Genomic DNA, 13857 nt, shown 5'->3' with positions numbered 1-13857 from the left:
CTATATGAAGGAAATAAAGAACAATAGAAGGAAATATAATAAAAGGCAATACAAGTTAAAATCTTGGGAAATTTAAAGCCATGAAAACTGGAAAATCTCAGAGTTTCACAGAATGAAGGTTTTGGGTGTCTTACCATCAGCATTAACAGGAAGTTCTGTTTGATGCCTCAAAATGGACAGCTTAAGATATTAGTGTCCAGGAGGTGGAGTCTTGAAAGGGTATTTAAAACTAGGTTCCAACAAATTTCTCACAAGTTTTATATTGAATCAGTTTTGTTCACACATTTTTACACACCCCACACCCTCCATTAGGCGTTGACGATAATTAATTAAACTTCTGCTAAGAACTAGAAGAAGAAAGAAGGCGACTTGTTAAAGACAAATAAATAAATAGCCAGAGGGTCAAACAGAGACCAGAATGAGAGGTTGGAACATTATCACGCAATACCTGAAGTGTAAAGTGTAAAGCAAATTATGGTGATGTTGATGATTATGTTTTGTGTATTTGATCTTCATGTTTGACCTCCTCCTTTTAAGTTGCTGTCAATATTTTTTGGTTATATATTCTGTAAAATATTTATTACATTTAACCTAAATGTTTTATAACATTAATTTTTTATATCTACTTTATATCTAGAAACAAGGATTCGAGCAATTTATCATCCTGGAAGCAAAAGTGAATGTTAAGTTGTAAATCTAATTGTAATTGTTCTATTTTGAATTCTGAACAGTACTGTATTGTAAATGGTTTTCCCCCTTTGGTTAATGCAAAGACTCACTGAAATTCAATGGCTAACAGCATAAAACTTATATTTTCTTGACAACACAGCATCATAACCCAGTAAAAAGCTTTGCTCTTGCAAACCTGTTGTGCAAACCATGAAAACAGAGTTTATTGCTGGCAAGCCCAGCTGCCAGAACTCTGTTGCAATTTGATACAATTTCTTATAATGTGATTTTGAAAGGATATTAATAGCTTACACACAGATGAGTGTTATCATTCCTTTTCTTACTGTACCTAATGTTTGATAAAAAATACAGACACATTCAGGCACAAGGAAATTCCAACATGCCTACCAGGATACGTACAAAGAATTTTGAAATATAAACCTGCTTGTCATGTTTATGAAGTACAATAGGAAAGCATATTTTTATATATCCCGGATAAAAGAAACATTGGTGTTTTGTGGGGTGCGTCAGCTAGCTCACAGTTGGTTAGGCTTTCAGATGGAGGTAGTTAGTGCCGTAATCAGCTTAAATAAGTTTCTGTTAACGTATTGTAGTAATAGCCCTCGAATCAGAGACTCGGACCCTTTGAACGGAGAGACACTCAGGACTTCTGTCCAGAGGTAACTGGGCTGAGCAGATGTTATTATAACATTGAATATTAAATAAACAGATGCAAGAGCAAGAATTCACACCAACACTTCACACCTCACCCTTACAAGTTCTTAAACACGCTGTTTATGTTCACAGAGCGCCGTTCAGTTGAAAATTAGTCCTGCATTTAGTTGACGCTTTGCAAATGTGTTGCACAGTTAAAGTCTTTTGCAAAAGTTTTCATCTGTGTTTTCTTGTTTATGCAAAAATGACAGTTTCCGATACTCATCAGACAGTGTGGACTTCACAGGAGTCCCACATCAGGAACACACTTGTTTATTTGTTTGTTTGTTTTTCCATGTGCAAAATTTCAAGACAGGAAACAATGCTTCTAGAATGTGCATTAACGAGGGGCATATAATTGAAAACAATGTAATAAAATCGCAGTTTCAAAAATGTTAAGCATGTTGTCCTGGGAAGTGGTGGAGCGTCACTAGGCAGAATGACTCCAGAACAGTTCAAAATACTTGAGTATTTTACCTTCAAGTCACTTCATACTTACTTATCAAAAAATATAAGGAGGAAAAATACTCTTTACTGAGTTACATGTACGTGTCTATTTTCAGCTCTTTGGCTTTTTACTTCTTGAAAATAATTAAGAATTAAATTAAGAAACTCTTATATAACTAGTGACTTAATAAGAATTGTCTAAAAAGTAAAGGCTTTACAAACATTTTGTGAAAACTTCAATAATATTAGTATTATTACAATATTTCTCTGCTGTAATAGAAAAACTCATTGCTATAGGCTCTTGCATGCTGCAGGCTGATATGAGTATGAAGAATATGTAAATGGCAATAACCAACTAAAAGGTTTTAACCTTTTAGATCCTGTATCCTGATGTTGGGAAATTTACAACTTTGTGTTTCTGAATCTTATATATTGTTTTGTTTAATAGAATGTTTAATACTTTTAAACAATGGGGACTAAATTTTGTTATGCTGTTAAAAACCCCACTGTCACTATGTGAGGATGTACTTGTTTTGTATCTTGTTTTGACTTTGGATGTTTTAGGAGATTAAAGACTCCTATGAGTTTTGTTTTTGTTTTTCAAATATGAGTAAATGTAAAATAATTTGACCAAATTGTGTTTATTTACAGGTTGGCTTAGTTCATTAGTTCCAGTGAAAGAAACTCTTAATTCTCCAGCATACCAAGACATTTTGGACAAATTCATGATCCCAACTTTGTGGGAACAGTTGGGGTTGGCCCTTTCCTGTTCCAACATGATTGAGCACCAGTGGACCAAACAAGGTCCATAAAGACATGGATGATGGTTGGTTTGGAAGAAACTGACTGACCTGCAAAGAGTCCTGACCTCAACCCAACAGAACACCTTTGAGTGGAATTAGAGTGGAGACTGCAAGCCAGGCCTTCTGTAACATCAGTGTGTGACCTCACAAATGCACTTATTGAAGAATCAATCAATCAATTTATTTATGAGCACATTTAAAAACAACACAGGTTGACCAAAGTGCTGTACATAGTAAACAAGTAAAAAGTAGATCAAACACACACAAAGAACAAAAAAAAACTCAGTCACAATTAAAAGCTAGAGATCAAAAATGTGGTTTTAAAAATGTCAAGGCTTGGAGAGATCCTAATTTCAAGAGGCAGACTTTTCCAAAGTTCGGGCGCAGAAATCGCAAAGGCCCGATCTCCTCTGTTTTTTAGCCTGCTTCTAGGAACAACTAGAAGCAACTTATCAGCTGACCTGAGAGTTCTATCGGGAGCATTTTTAGTTTAGAATGGTGAAAAATTCCCATAAACACATAAATTCCTCCTAAATCTCTCCAGAAAAGTTGAATCTGTTACAGGTGGAAAGGGTGACATCATATTAAACCCTATGGATTAAGAACAGGATGTCACCCAAGTTCATATGTGTGTGAAGGCAGACGAGTGAGTATTTTTGTCAATGCAGTGTACGTAAAGGGAAAATCATCTTCTCATCTTGTTACTTTAATGAGTGTCCAGCAGGTGGCGCTGTTGATATAAATTTGCACTTTATGCTGATCTTATTTCTCAGTTATGGCACATGCATTACAAGCCTAGTGCAAAGAACTGACAAATATAACTTTTCCTGACTTTTTAAGAATAGTAACTTTGTTTTTAGTTAAATAAAGTTATTATTTTTTCCAAATGTAAAAAAAATAAAAATTAAAAAGAAATAGGCGAGTATTTGATCACAACCGTATGTTAACTAAATGATATGACACATACCGTATATTTTATATATCTGTTTGTGCAAACTTTGCGAGACAAAGTGATGACTGCCAACTGCATCAGCAAAATTGGATTTTTCCTGCTGCCATGTGAGGGTAAAAGATTCTGCTTCATTTTCTAAAAACATTATTAAAATTACAGTTCATTTGAACTGCCACATTTTCTTTTATAATATGACCACAATGGGACACCAAACACAGTAATATGTGCAGACTTAATATATGAATCAATTTGACTGAAGCCATACAACTAATTGACATGAGTCATCTTAAGGGTTTTTTATATTATAAGGTTAAAAAACACACATAGCATATTAGATAGAGAGAATCACAGTGATCAGATGATTCCCTATGAGTCAAACACTTGGCGATAGTAAGAAAGAAGAAATCCCTCTGTGACGGAGGTGTGGTTTGCGGGCTCGAGGGACCGAGCCAAGAAGGCTGGCAGGGCAACTGAAAACCAGTAATTGTGGTCTCTCTATTTCAGTTATGCCGGGACCTCGATGAGCAGGAGAACAGGTGGAGGACACAGGGCAGTGGAACAAGATTTGTAAATAAACCACGTGGCTTGCAATGCTAAGTGATGTTACAAATTTTAGTGCTGGCAACACTCGAGTCTTTACTGGTGTTTACATCCTTTTAACAGGAAGATTTGCTATGAATGGTGCAGAAGGCCAGGAAATAGAAAGCACAAACAACCAACGGAAAAGAAAGGAAAACACAAACTGCGGTAACGTTTAGATACAAGTTAATGGCGTGCAGTAGTAGCATGTAAACACAGCAGGACAAAAAGTGGTGAATGCAGAAGAATATAATGCTAATAGATCAATGGAAGTCCTCCAGCAGCCTGAGTCTATAGCAACATGACTAAGATATGTTTGAGGGTGAGCTGAATGACAAAGGATGGTTTGAACCCAAACTGGCAACGGGATCAACAAAATAGCGCTCTGGTTGTTTTTCTGGTTGTAAGGTGCTATTCACCCCTCCACCCCCTCTGGTGCTTTTCTCACCAGGCCTTTATCTCTGTAGCTATACTGTTTGTGGTTTGTCACATTTGCTGTGTGTCATTTTTCTTTTTTCATCATTTCTTTCTCTTAGCTTAGAGGGCCCGGTGGCGCCAGTGTCCGGCAGCCTCGCCTCTGTCAGTGCGCCCCAGGGTGGCTGTGGTTACAATGTAGCTTGCCATCACCAGTGTGCGAATGTGTGTGTGAATGGGTGGATGACTGGATATGTAAAGCGCTTTGGGGTCCTTAGGGACTAGTAAAGCGCTATATAAATACAGGCCATTTACCATTTACCATTTCCTCACTCGAACACGTCCCTGACTCTTGTTCTGCTGGAGCTCTCCCCATGCTGAAATGGACTTATTCACTCTCCGCTATCACCAAGTGCTGCTCATAGGCGTTTTCTCTTGCAGGGACTTCATCTGTAAGTTGGCACTATGTAAATAAATAATAGTTTTAGTGAAATAAGTTTATAGTTCTCAGCAGCGGCTGTATTTCCTGAGGAGGCTGAGGAAATTTAGTATGTCGGCCAAGATCCTCTGCAGGTTCAAAGACCCCACACACCCCCAACACAGACTATTCACACTTCTGCCCTCGGGACGAAGGTTTAGAAGTGTGAAATCTAGAACATCTTGACTCAACAACTCCGTCTTCCCCACTGCTATCAGACTCTTGAACAGCTGACCTATTTTAAAAGTAATAATAATTTTTGCACATCAGGTCATCTTACATATCAAACCAGCATATTAACCTAAGATATTCAGCATAAAATCAGATTGTTATTTAGTCATCAACTCATTTCACATCAACAGCTGCTCTTACACTGACTGACTCACCATACTTCTCCCCTGACGTTCCAAGAAGGACTCCGTTTCTGGAGTAGAAAACGTAAGCCAAAGAGGAGCTCATAGGACAGTGGTTCTTAATCTTGTTGGAGGTAGCGAACCCCACCAGTTTCATATGCGCATTCACTGAACCCCTCTTTAGTGAAAAATAAAATAGGATTTTTTTTTCAAATTCAAGACATAGATATGTTTTTTACTGGTGCACAAAATGAGCCATGCATGTCATGGCGGAGGCTCTGCCGAACCCCTGAGACTGACTCACCGAACCTCTAGGGTTTGATCGAACCCAGGTTAAGAACCACTGTCATAGGAGAAGGGATGTGCTCCTACACCGATGCTGTAGAATCATTGACAAGACTTTCAACCGACTCATAGACCGTGCTGGAGACTTTCAGATTGCATTGGGGGAGGGTTCTCCAGTCCACCACAGCAGCAGGGACCTTCTGCTTCTCTCCATTCATGTAGCTGTTCTGGTACATCTTAGTGCCATTTCCAATCTTCCATGTTTCAGTGTTGATGACATAGGCACCTTTTCTCTCCATCGTCACAATGTCAAAGCCTTCGCCACCCAAGTTGTAACCAAAGGGAGCTTTTTCAAACTCCTGTGGTGTACCAATGAAGCTCACACTGGAAGGAAGGCACAGGGGACTCCATGCCCAACACAGGAGCAGGACGTGCCAAAGCTTTGCCATCTATATGAAAGAGTCAAACAATAAGAGAAGAAAAAAATGATGGAGATAAACAAAGATTAATCAGTACACTAAAGCAATGATTGTCAGACTTCACAGGTTCACATTCGCATTACAGAAGTCATGAAAGTGTCACAACAAATAAGAGAGCATCGCAAATCAGTATTAATAACATCAAGGACAAATCAAGCACAAATAAAGAATCAGAACAAGTGCACTAAAATGAGAATGTGCACAACTTAAAAAAATAGTGCAAGGCAGGACTTAGCAGTCTTACCTTCAATGTTGACTCTGCTCTGATCAGCAGCTTCTGACCTATTTTATAGTTTTAATGTAGGGGTGGAGACCTGATCGCTAATCTCCCAAATATTAACTTAAGAACATCCAAGATAACAATGTGTGAATTTTACTTCCTTCCTACCTCACACACAGAGAGTATCATCTTCATATTTTAATGGATGCCCAGTGGATGGTGCTGTAGACATAAATGGGACTTTCTGCGGCTCTTGTTTCTCAATTATGGGATATCCATTGCAAGGCTGATTCAACGAATTGAAAATAATTTGATAAATTTTCTTAACTGTCTTCAGTTAAAGAACCAAAAAAGTATTTCTGTCTTAAAATGTTAAATATATAAAATTAATAATGTGACTGCTCCATAAAACCATATTTCAAGGCTAAAGGCTAAGGCTTTGCAACACAAAGTGACGATTGCAAACTACATAAACAAAAATAGATTTTTCCTGCTGGAAATTTTAAAAGAATTTAAAAAAAAATCCCACAAACTATGGCAAAGTTTAGATACAAGCTAATGACATGAAGTAGTCTCATATACACACATTATGAGCAAAAAGTGGTGATTGCAGAAGAAACTGATGCTAATAAATCAGTGGAAGTCCCCTTGAAGCACACGTCTATAGCAAGGAGGTGGAGACTGAGAGTGACTTGTGCCATCGTTCCCACCTGTCTGAAGGCCTCCACCATCATTCCCGTCCCCCAAAAGACTGGTACAGACAGCCTCAGTGACTACTCACCTATAGCCCTCATATCTGTAGTCATTAAGTGTTTCGAGCGGATAGTCTCTCAGCACATCAGACATTGTCTACCCCGCTCCCTTGACCACCACCAGTTTGCTTACAGAGCAAATTAGTCCACAGAGGATGCCATCACCGTCTCCCGTCACGGAGCACTGACCCATCTGGAGAACAGGAAGAGCAATGTGGCGATTCTCTTCGTGGACTACAGCTCAGCATTCAACACCATGATCTCAGACATCTTCGCCACCTTCAAATCCCTCCCTGACACCTGCATCTGGATCAAAGATTTCCTCGTGGCCTCAGTCACCATGGTTGGGGTCATGATGGTGATGAGACAGCGTACAGGGCCAAGGTAGAGATCTTGTCCCACTGGTGCTCAGGAGGCACAGACAGGTGCATTGCCCTCTCATTATAAATGGCGAACAGGCAGAATCTGTAAATACTAAATACAAGTGTGTCTTAAAGCTGGCTGGGCCTTAAGGACCATTGTTTTGGTTTAGTTTGTTTTTTTCTGATCACCATATGTCACCTGCACCTTCTGTTGCAGACACAAGCACAAGGATCTCTTAAATTTTTATCTACATCCAATCTTACATATTTCTTAATGTGCTGTAGTGTGCAGGGACTTTGAGATGTATCAGACCACACCAGTTGTGGGTTTAAATGAGCTGAGCCCATTTTTGAATAGAGATGATTCTAATTGGATATCAGCTCCATTATTGTCTCCACTAATGACCTCTGTGTGTTTCTCATTAAATTTACTCATTAAACTTGATAAATATATAAATAACAGGAATAAAACAGACAAGAAATGTTCTTAGTTTTAATTGTGGTCAGTTTGGTGCAAATTCTGATTGTAAAGGCTGTCATCTTGTAGATATCCCAATGTGTTGCCGGTAATCACTTTTTTGCACCAGACAAATGCTCACTATATTATAAAACTTAATAAAAATAATAAAAACTAAAACTAATACTGAAACCAGTAAACACTGAAAGGTAACTGAACAGTAAAAAATAAAAAGCAGAAGTAGCTCATTGCGGCACATAGAAAACTTAGCACACATACTTGTAACATGATTCAGTGACCACGACTCCTTGCTCTCACACCACATTAACCAAACTGTCTGTTTTAGTTTATCTCTCACATGTTTAAGTACTTCACACTGAGACTCAAGCCTGACTCATTTACTTGAATGAGGAAGCTTCATTTTGCAGGAGATCTTATCAGTTTTCTAATAAAATGCTTTTATGTGTGACGATATTAAAAACATCATTTTATTTATATTTATTCTTTATGTTGCATATTAAGGTTTTAACTATATGTCCTTCTACAATAAAACTGCTGAAACCAGTTCCTGATAAGGAAGCAACCTTCAGTAACCTGACATTCTTTCTGATTCTGATTCCAGACTAATGCGTTCTTGTCTGTAAGGCCGTTGTGCATGTGTTTTGCTTTGAGGCAGCTGTTATGATTTAGCACTATATAAATAAAATTAAATTGAACTGAATTTCAGCTGTGCACTATATAAAACAGCTCACATTTAAATAAATGTGTCACTCTTTTAAAGGTTCGTACCACTTCCTCTGTAAATTTATTTCACTTCACTTTGCATACATTTTTGCTGTTAAGTGTACAGAATCATTGTTATTTTTATTGAGTAGGCAATAAAAGTGAATGAAGTCTGCTTTCTTTTCTACTGTTAACACCGCACTGGTTTGAGTCTTGATAATAGAAAAAGGACTTTTCAAATTTACATCTATCAGTGCTTTGAGCATGAGATTCTCCAGCAAATCCCTATTGATGATTTGCATATGACACTATTTAGCAGTAAGTATGTAGTCATTCAGAGTATATCATCCAGGGCAGTGGTCACCCTATGATCGGAAGGTCAGGGGTTCGAATCCACTGAACGGCTACCCTGAGGTACCCCGAGCAAGGTACCGTCCCTACACACTGCTCCCCGGGCGCTGGACTGGTGGATGCCCATTGCTTCACTGAGTGAATGGGTTAAATGCAGATGACTAATTTCCCTATGGGGATTAATAAAGTATACATAGTATACATTATTGCAATGAAGTGCTAATAGCATTCAGAGTTAAAAGTAAAAAGGCCCATGACAGTCATCTCAAGGGAACGCCCTATCTTCTCTGTTAATACTGAAACTGTTGAGTCAAAACTTTATCAGCTCTTTATCCTCTGAAAGATAATTGAGTTTCATGGGAGTTTTGCCCAACCAGTGTACGGTGTACAGGAGAAAGCATTCGATCGTGTCCCTCGGGTTTCCTTTATGGACAGGATTTTTAGGCATAGCCAAGTGGCGGAAGGCTTTCACTTGGGTGGTCTCAGAATCTCATCTCTGCTTTTCGTGGATGATGTGCCTCTGTTGGCTTCATCGGGTGATGGCTTCACCCGATGAAGTCGAGTGCAGTCGAGTATGAAGCGGTGGGAACAAGAATCAGCACCTCCAAATTGGAGGCCATGTTCCTCAGCTGGAATAGGATACCTCCTGGGCACCTCCTGGGTGAGGTGTTCTGGGCATGTCCCACCAGGAGGAGGCCCCGGGGTAGGCCCAGGACACACTGGAGAGATTTTATCTCTTGGCTTGCCTGGGAATGCCTTGGTGTTCCCCCGTACAAGCTGGAGGAGGTGTCTGGGCAGAGGGAGGTCTGGGCTTCTCTACTTAGGCTGCTGGTCCCCACAACCTGACCCCAGATTAGCGGAAGAAGATGGATGGATGGATAGTCTTTGACTTGAAGAAATTTATTTAACATTTAAACCTATTTAAAATAAAATATTTTTTTATGTTTACACTCACTCTTTCAAATAGATGCAAGTAAAACACAGCAAAAAATAGATAAAATCAAAGAGTCGGCGGCACTAAGTCCTGTTGTTCTTAAATCTATTTTCACCTGTTTAGAAGAAGTGGAGCAGTCGGAGATTTGCCCGGGGGGGGATCCGGGGGTTTCTCGGGGAATTTCACATTCTCGTGGCAGCGTGCTATGTGTTTGCTCACATTTGCAGTTAAATTTTTCTGTGTAGAAAGAAGTTTTCCTCCCAAGTAGAGTGTACAGGATGCTAATGTTTTTGTCACTTTTTACGGAATCAGGCTCAAAGTAAGGTCAGTACTTCCACACATTAAACGCTACATGGTCATACTCTCTAGTAGTAGTAATCTAATTACTTTATTGCAATAGTAATCTCTTACTTTACTTGTTACTTGAAAAAAGTAATTGGATTACAGTAATGTGTTACTTGTAACACGTTACTGCCCATGTCTGCTCTTGACACTGGTTATCACTAAGACTTGGTGCACACGCTAAAATGTAGGAAAAGAAGAAAGTTCCATGATTCAGCATGCAGCTGTCACTCAACTTCCCTGCTCGTAGATCGAGATTAACTCGTCTGTCCCAAATCGAGTCAGAATTATCAACATTAAAGGAGTCACTTCTCCAAACTAATACTGAGGATATCTCTAATTCTATTCTAAAACTAAAACTTCAATACAATCAGATTTGGGATCCAAGTCAAAAGCGATATTCTTAACTTTGAATTAGGAGATAAACCCCATAAATTACTTGCCAGACAATTAAAAGATGTCCAAGCCCAATGGACCAAACATAAAATTGTCTCCTCTACCGGCATTTTAATTATAAGAAAAAAATACTTCATAGTCCTTTCCTTTGAAACTTTAATAATTCCAAACTGGTGAAACCCTTGTAGATTCATTACTGTTTCTGTTTAAACTCCTGATGGCCACGAGGTTATCTATGAGTCTCCTAGTATTAGAGTTAATGATGGGTTGTTTCGATAAGATGCTAAATTGGATGTTTCTGCTTCTGGCAGAAACATTTACTTGTGTTTAAGGTGAATGTTAGATTCAATTCAGTATTCTAATCTTTTTATATAGATAACACACTTTTGCACTCTCTATGCAAAAAATGGATAGAACACCCTTCATTGCCGTGTTATATCAAAACCAAAAAAATAACGCAATATTTTTTTGAATACTTAAAAGAAACACAGGCGTTGTCGTTGCTGATGCTTTATTGCTAGATAGTTGAAACAATATGGAAAAAGAAGCATAGGAAGTGCATTACAGTTCTGAGTTCAAAAAAATATTTTTTCACATAAAAGTTAAAGACAGAATGCCATGAAGTACAAGCACATAGATATTCAGCATGTCGTCAAATCCATACCGGCTTCTTTCCTAACAACAACATGTGGCTTTAAAGTCTCTCATTGGCTGGCTTCTCATACTTATTCCACATCTTTCCAAGAAGAACCCCATTTCTGGTGTGGAAAACCTCAGCCAAAGACGGACTCATGGCCGAGGGGATATACTCCTGACACTGGTTCCCACTAAGACTTGGTGCACACTCTACGATGTAGGAAAAGAAGAAGGTCCCATGATTCAGCATGCAGCTGTCGCTCACCTTCCCTGCTCGCAGATCAAATGAACACTCGCCTAACAGATCACTGTTCCAGTAAGTGTCCTCATCATACACAGCAAATTTAAGTTTGTTTTTCATGTTGATGGTGATGGTTCCAAACTCAAATGTTTCTCTCCATCTAGGGTTGTCATCATTACTTATAATATCAGTGCGCTTTTTCTGATCACCATATGTCACCTTCACAGAACCATCTGTCTCAGTCCACTTGTCACCATACAGATCCTTTGCATAAAGTTTGAACACCTTTAAGGTTGCCAGACCTTTCCCAGCAGGACAGCAGTTTGACTTGATGTTCTGGTTACTGTTGCAGACACAAGCACAAGGATCTCTTGCGTTTGATTGGTGCCCAATCTTACAGGTTTCTGAACATTTCTTCAGCACTGCATTTTTCTTAATGTACTGCTCCACTTGTTGCTTCAGTCCCGCCCTGGCAGGATGATTTAATGGCAGTATGGTGTGTAGGGGTTTTAAGTTGTATTGGACCACATCAGGGATACTTTTAAGAGAAATGAGCCAGTTTTTGTAGACCGAGGGGTCAGATTGACCTACAAAGAGGATATCACCTCCATCAATATCTCCACCAATGACCTCTGTGCGCCGCTCATTAAATGAACTGCTGAAAGTTTGATTAGACCCTAACATCTTTTTCTTTCTCTGACAGTGGTCAATTGTGGCATTAATACTGGCAGAATTTGCAAAAGAAGCTGAAGCTTCAACTGACAAACAGTCACTAACATCAGTATCTGTTAGTCCATTCATTGTAGCCATGCAGGTCCTGACAGCAGTGGTTGCTTTAATTTCACCTCCAAGAGACACTTGTGTGATGTAATGTGTTCCATAAGTGTCAATCAGATTGTGATATAATGGCGCAGTTTTAGAGGAATAAGGGGAAATGGAGTCAACTGCCGGCTTGAATTCCTGACTCAAAGGAGGACTTGTTGCCAGTCTGTAGCTGTGGAACAGAAAAGCATATAGATAAGTTTAACTTAATTGTGAAGATGGCCAGTATTTGTATAGCGCTTTACTAGTCCCTAAGGACCCAAAGCTCATGTACATACACACACACAGGTGATGGCAAGCTACATTGTCCAAGCCAGGGCTCGAACCGGCAACCTTCCGATTACAAGGCAAACTCCCAACTGCAGCTTCAGAGTCTGTGCGATGTTGACTTTCAGCACCCAAAGGCATGTCTGCATATGTGAATGAGCTGCGCTTTGTGTTTAAATTTTTGGGGGAATCCGTTTACCTGTTCTCATTTGCTGTTTTAGCTGTTTGGTGGTTGCTGAAATAGTGTTGTGAGCCTTAACCTGAGATACTTGCGTCTCTGGCAAAATTCAGGATTTAATAAATCGATATTGCATTATTTAAACTAAAATCTTGAATCGGGAAAATCAATTTTTTAAACGCACTCTTTTCACATCGTACAAAATGTTAATACACAGCTTATAAAATGATATGATATTCCAGTACACTCCAGATCTGTATGTATGTGTTCTGGGTGACCCTATGGGGGGAAAAGTGTTTAACATCAATGCAGTAAATGCAATAAATACTTCAGTGACACAGAAACCATTTGATTTTGAATCACGCTTGATGCTAAACTAAAAAATAAATAAATACATTAAAAAATAAATAAATTAAAAATTATCAGCAAATTACTCAAATAAGAAAAATATCCACTGACATACTCACCCATAGTAATGACAGTTGATCGAATGGTGTAAGAAAGTGTAGCGGTCTTGTTTTGACTTTTTCATAGCAAAGGTGGAATCTCTTGAGTGAGAACCTCCAAAGCCAACCCCAACCTTTGCTGAAGGATCTACCGGGATGTCAAGGCCAATTGTCCAGTTGTTGGATACAGATGATGTCGAGTCATTGACAAGAGTTTCAACAGAATCATAGACCACACTGGAGACCTTCAAACTGCACTTAGGAAGGGTTCTCCAGTCCACCACAGCAACAGGGACCTTCTGCTTCTCTCCATTCATGTAACGGTTACAGTACATCCTACAGCTACCATTTCCAATCTTCCATGTTTCAGTGTCGATCACATAGGCACCTTTTCTCTCCATCGTCACAATGTCAAAGCCTTCACCACCCAAGTTGTAACCAGGGACAAAGTGAGCCTTTTCACACTCCTGTGGTGTACCAATGAAGCTCACACTGGAAGGAAGGCACAAGGGACTCCATGCCCAACACAGGAGTAGGACGTGCCACAGCTTTGCCAT

At 39.2% G+C, this 13857-nt stretch overlaps 1 protein-coding gene across 1 annotated transcript; it reads right to left on the bottom strand.

Moving 5' to 3' along the window:
- Window positions 1-11404: 11404 nt before the first annotated feature.
- Window positions 11405-13857, bottom strand: LOC147328491 (perforin-1-like). Its single transcript, XM_086297704.1, has 2 exons — window positions 13322-13857; window positions 11405-12581 (listed from the first exon to the last, which is right to left on the bottom strand). The coding sequence occupies exons 1-2, from the start codon at window positions 13855-13857 to the stop codon at window positions 11405-11407; spliced, it is 1713 nt and encodes a 570-aa protein (XP_086153830.1).

Source organism: Aulonocara sp. 'chitande type north' Nkhata Bay, linkage group LG6, assembly GCF_057382095.1.
Source record: "Aulonocara sp. 'chitande type north' Nkhata Bay isolate Kocher_YH1m ecotype deep benthic linkage group LG6, A_spYH_male_GT1.1, whole genome shotgun sequence".
Taxonomy (NCBI): domain Eukaryota; kingdom Metazoa; phylum Chordata; class Actinopteri; order Cichliformes; family Cichlidae; genus Aulonocara; species Aulonocara sp. 'chitande type north' Nkhata Bay.
The sequence above is the reverse complement of the archived record's forward strand: the minus strand, read 5'-3'. Positions and strand labels throughout refer to the sequence as shown.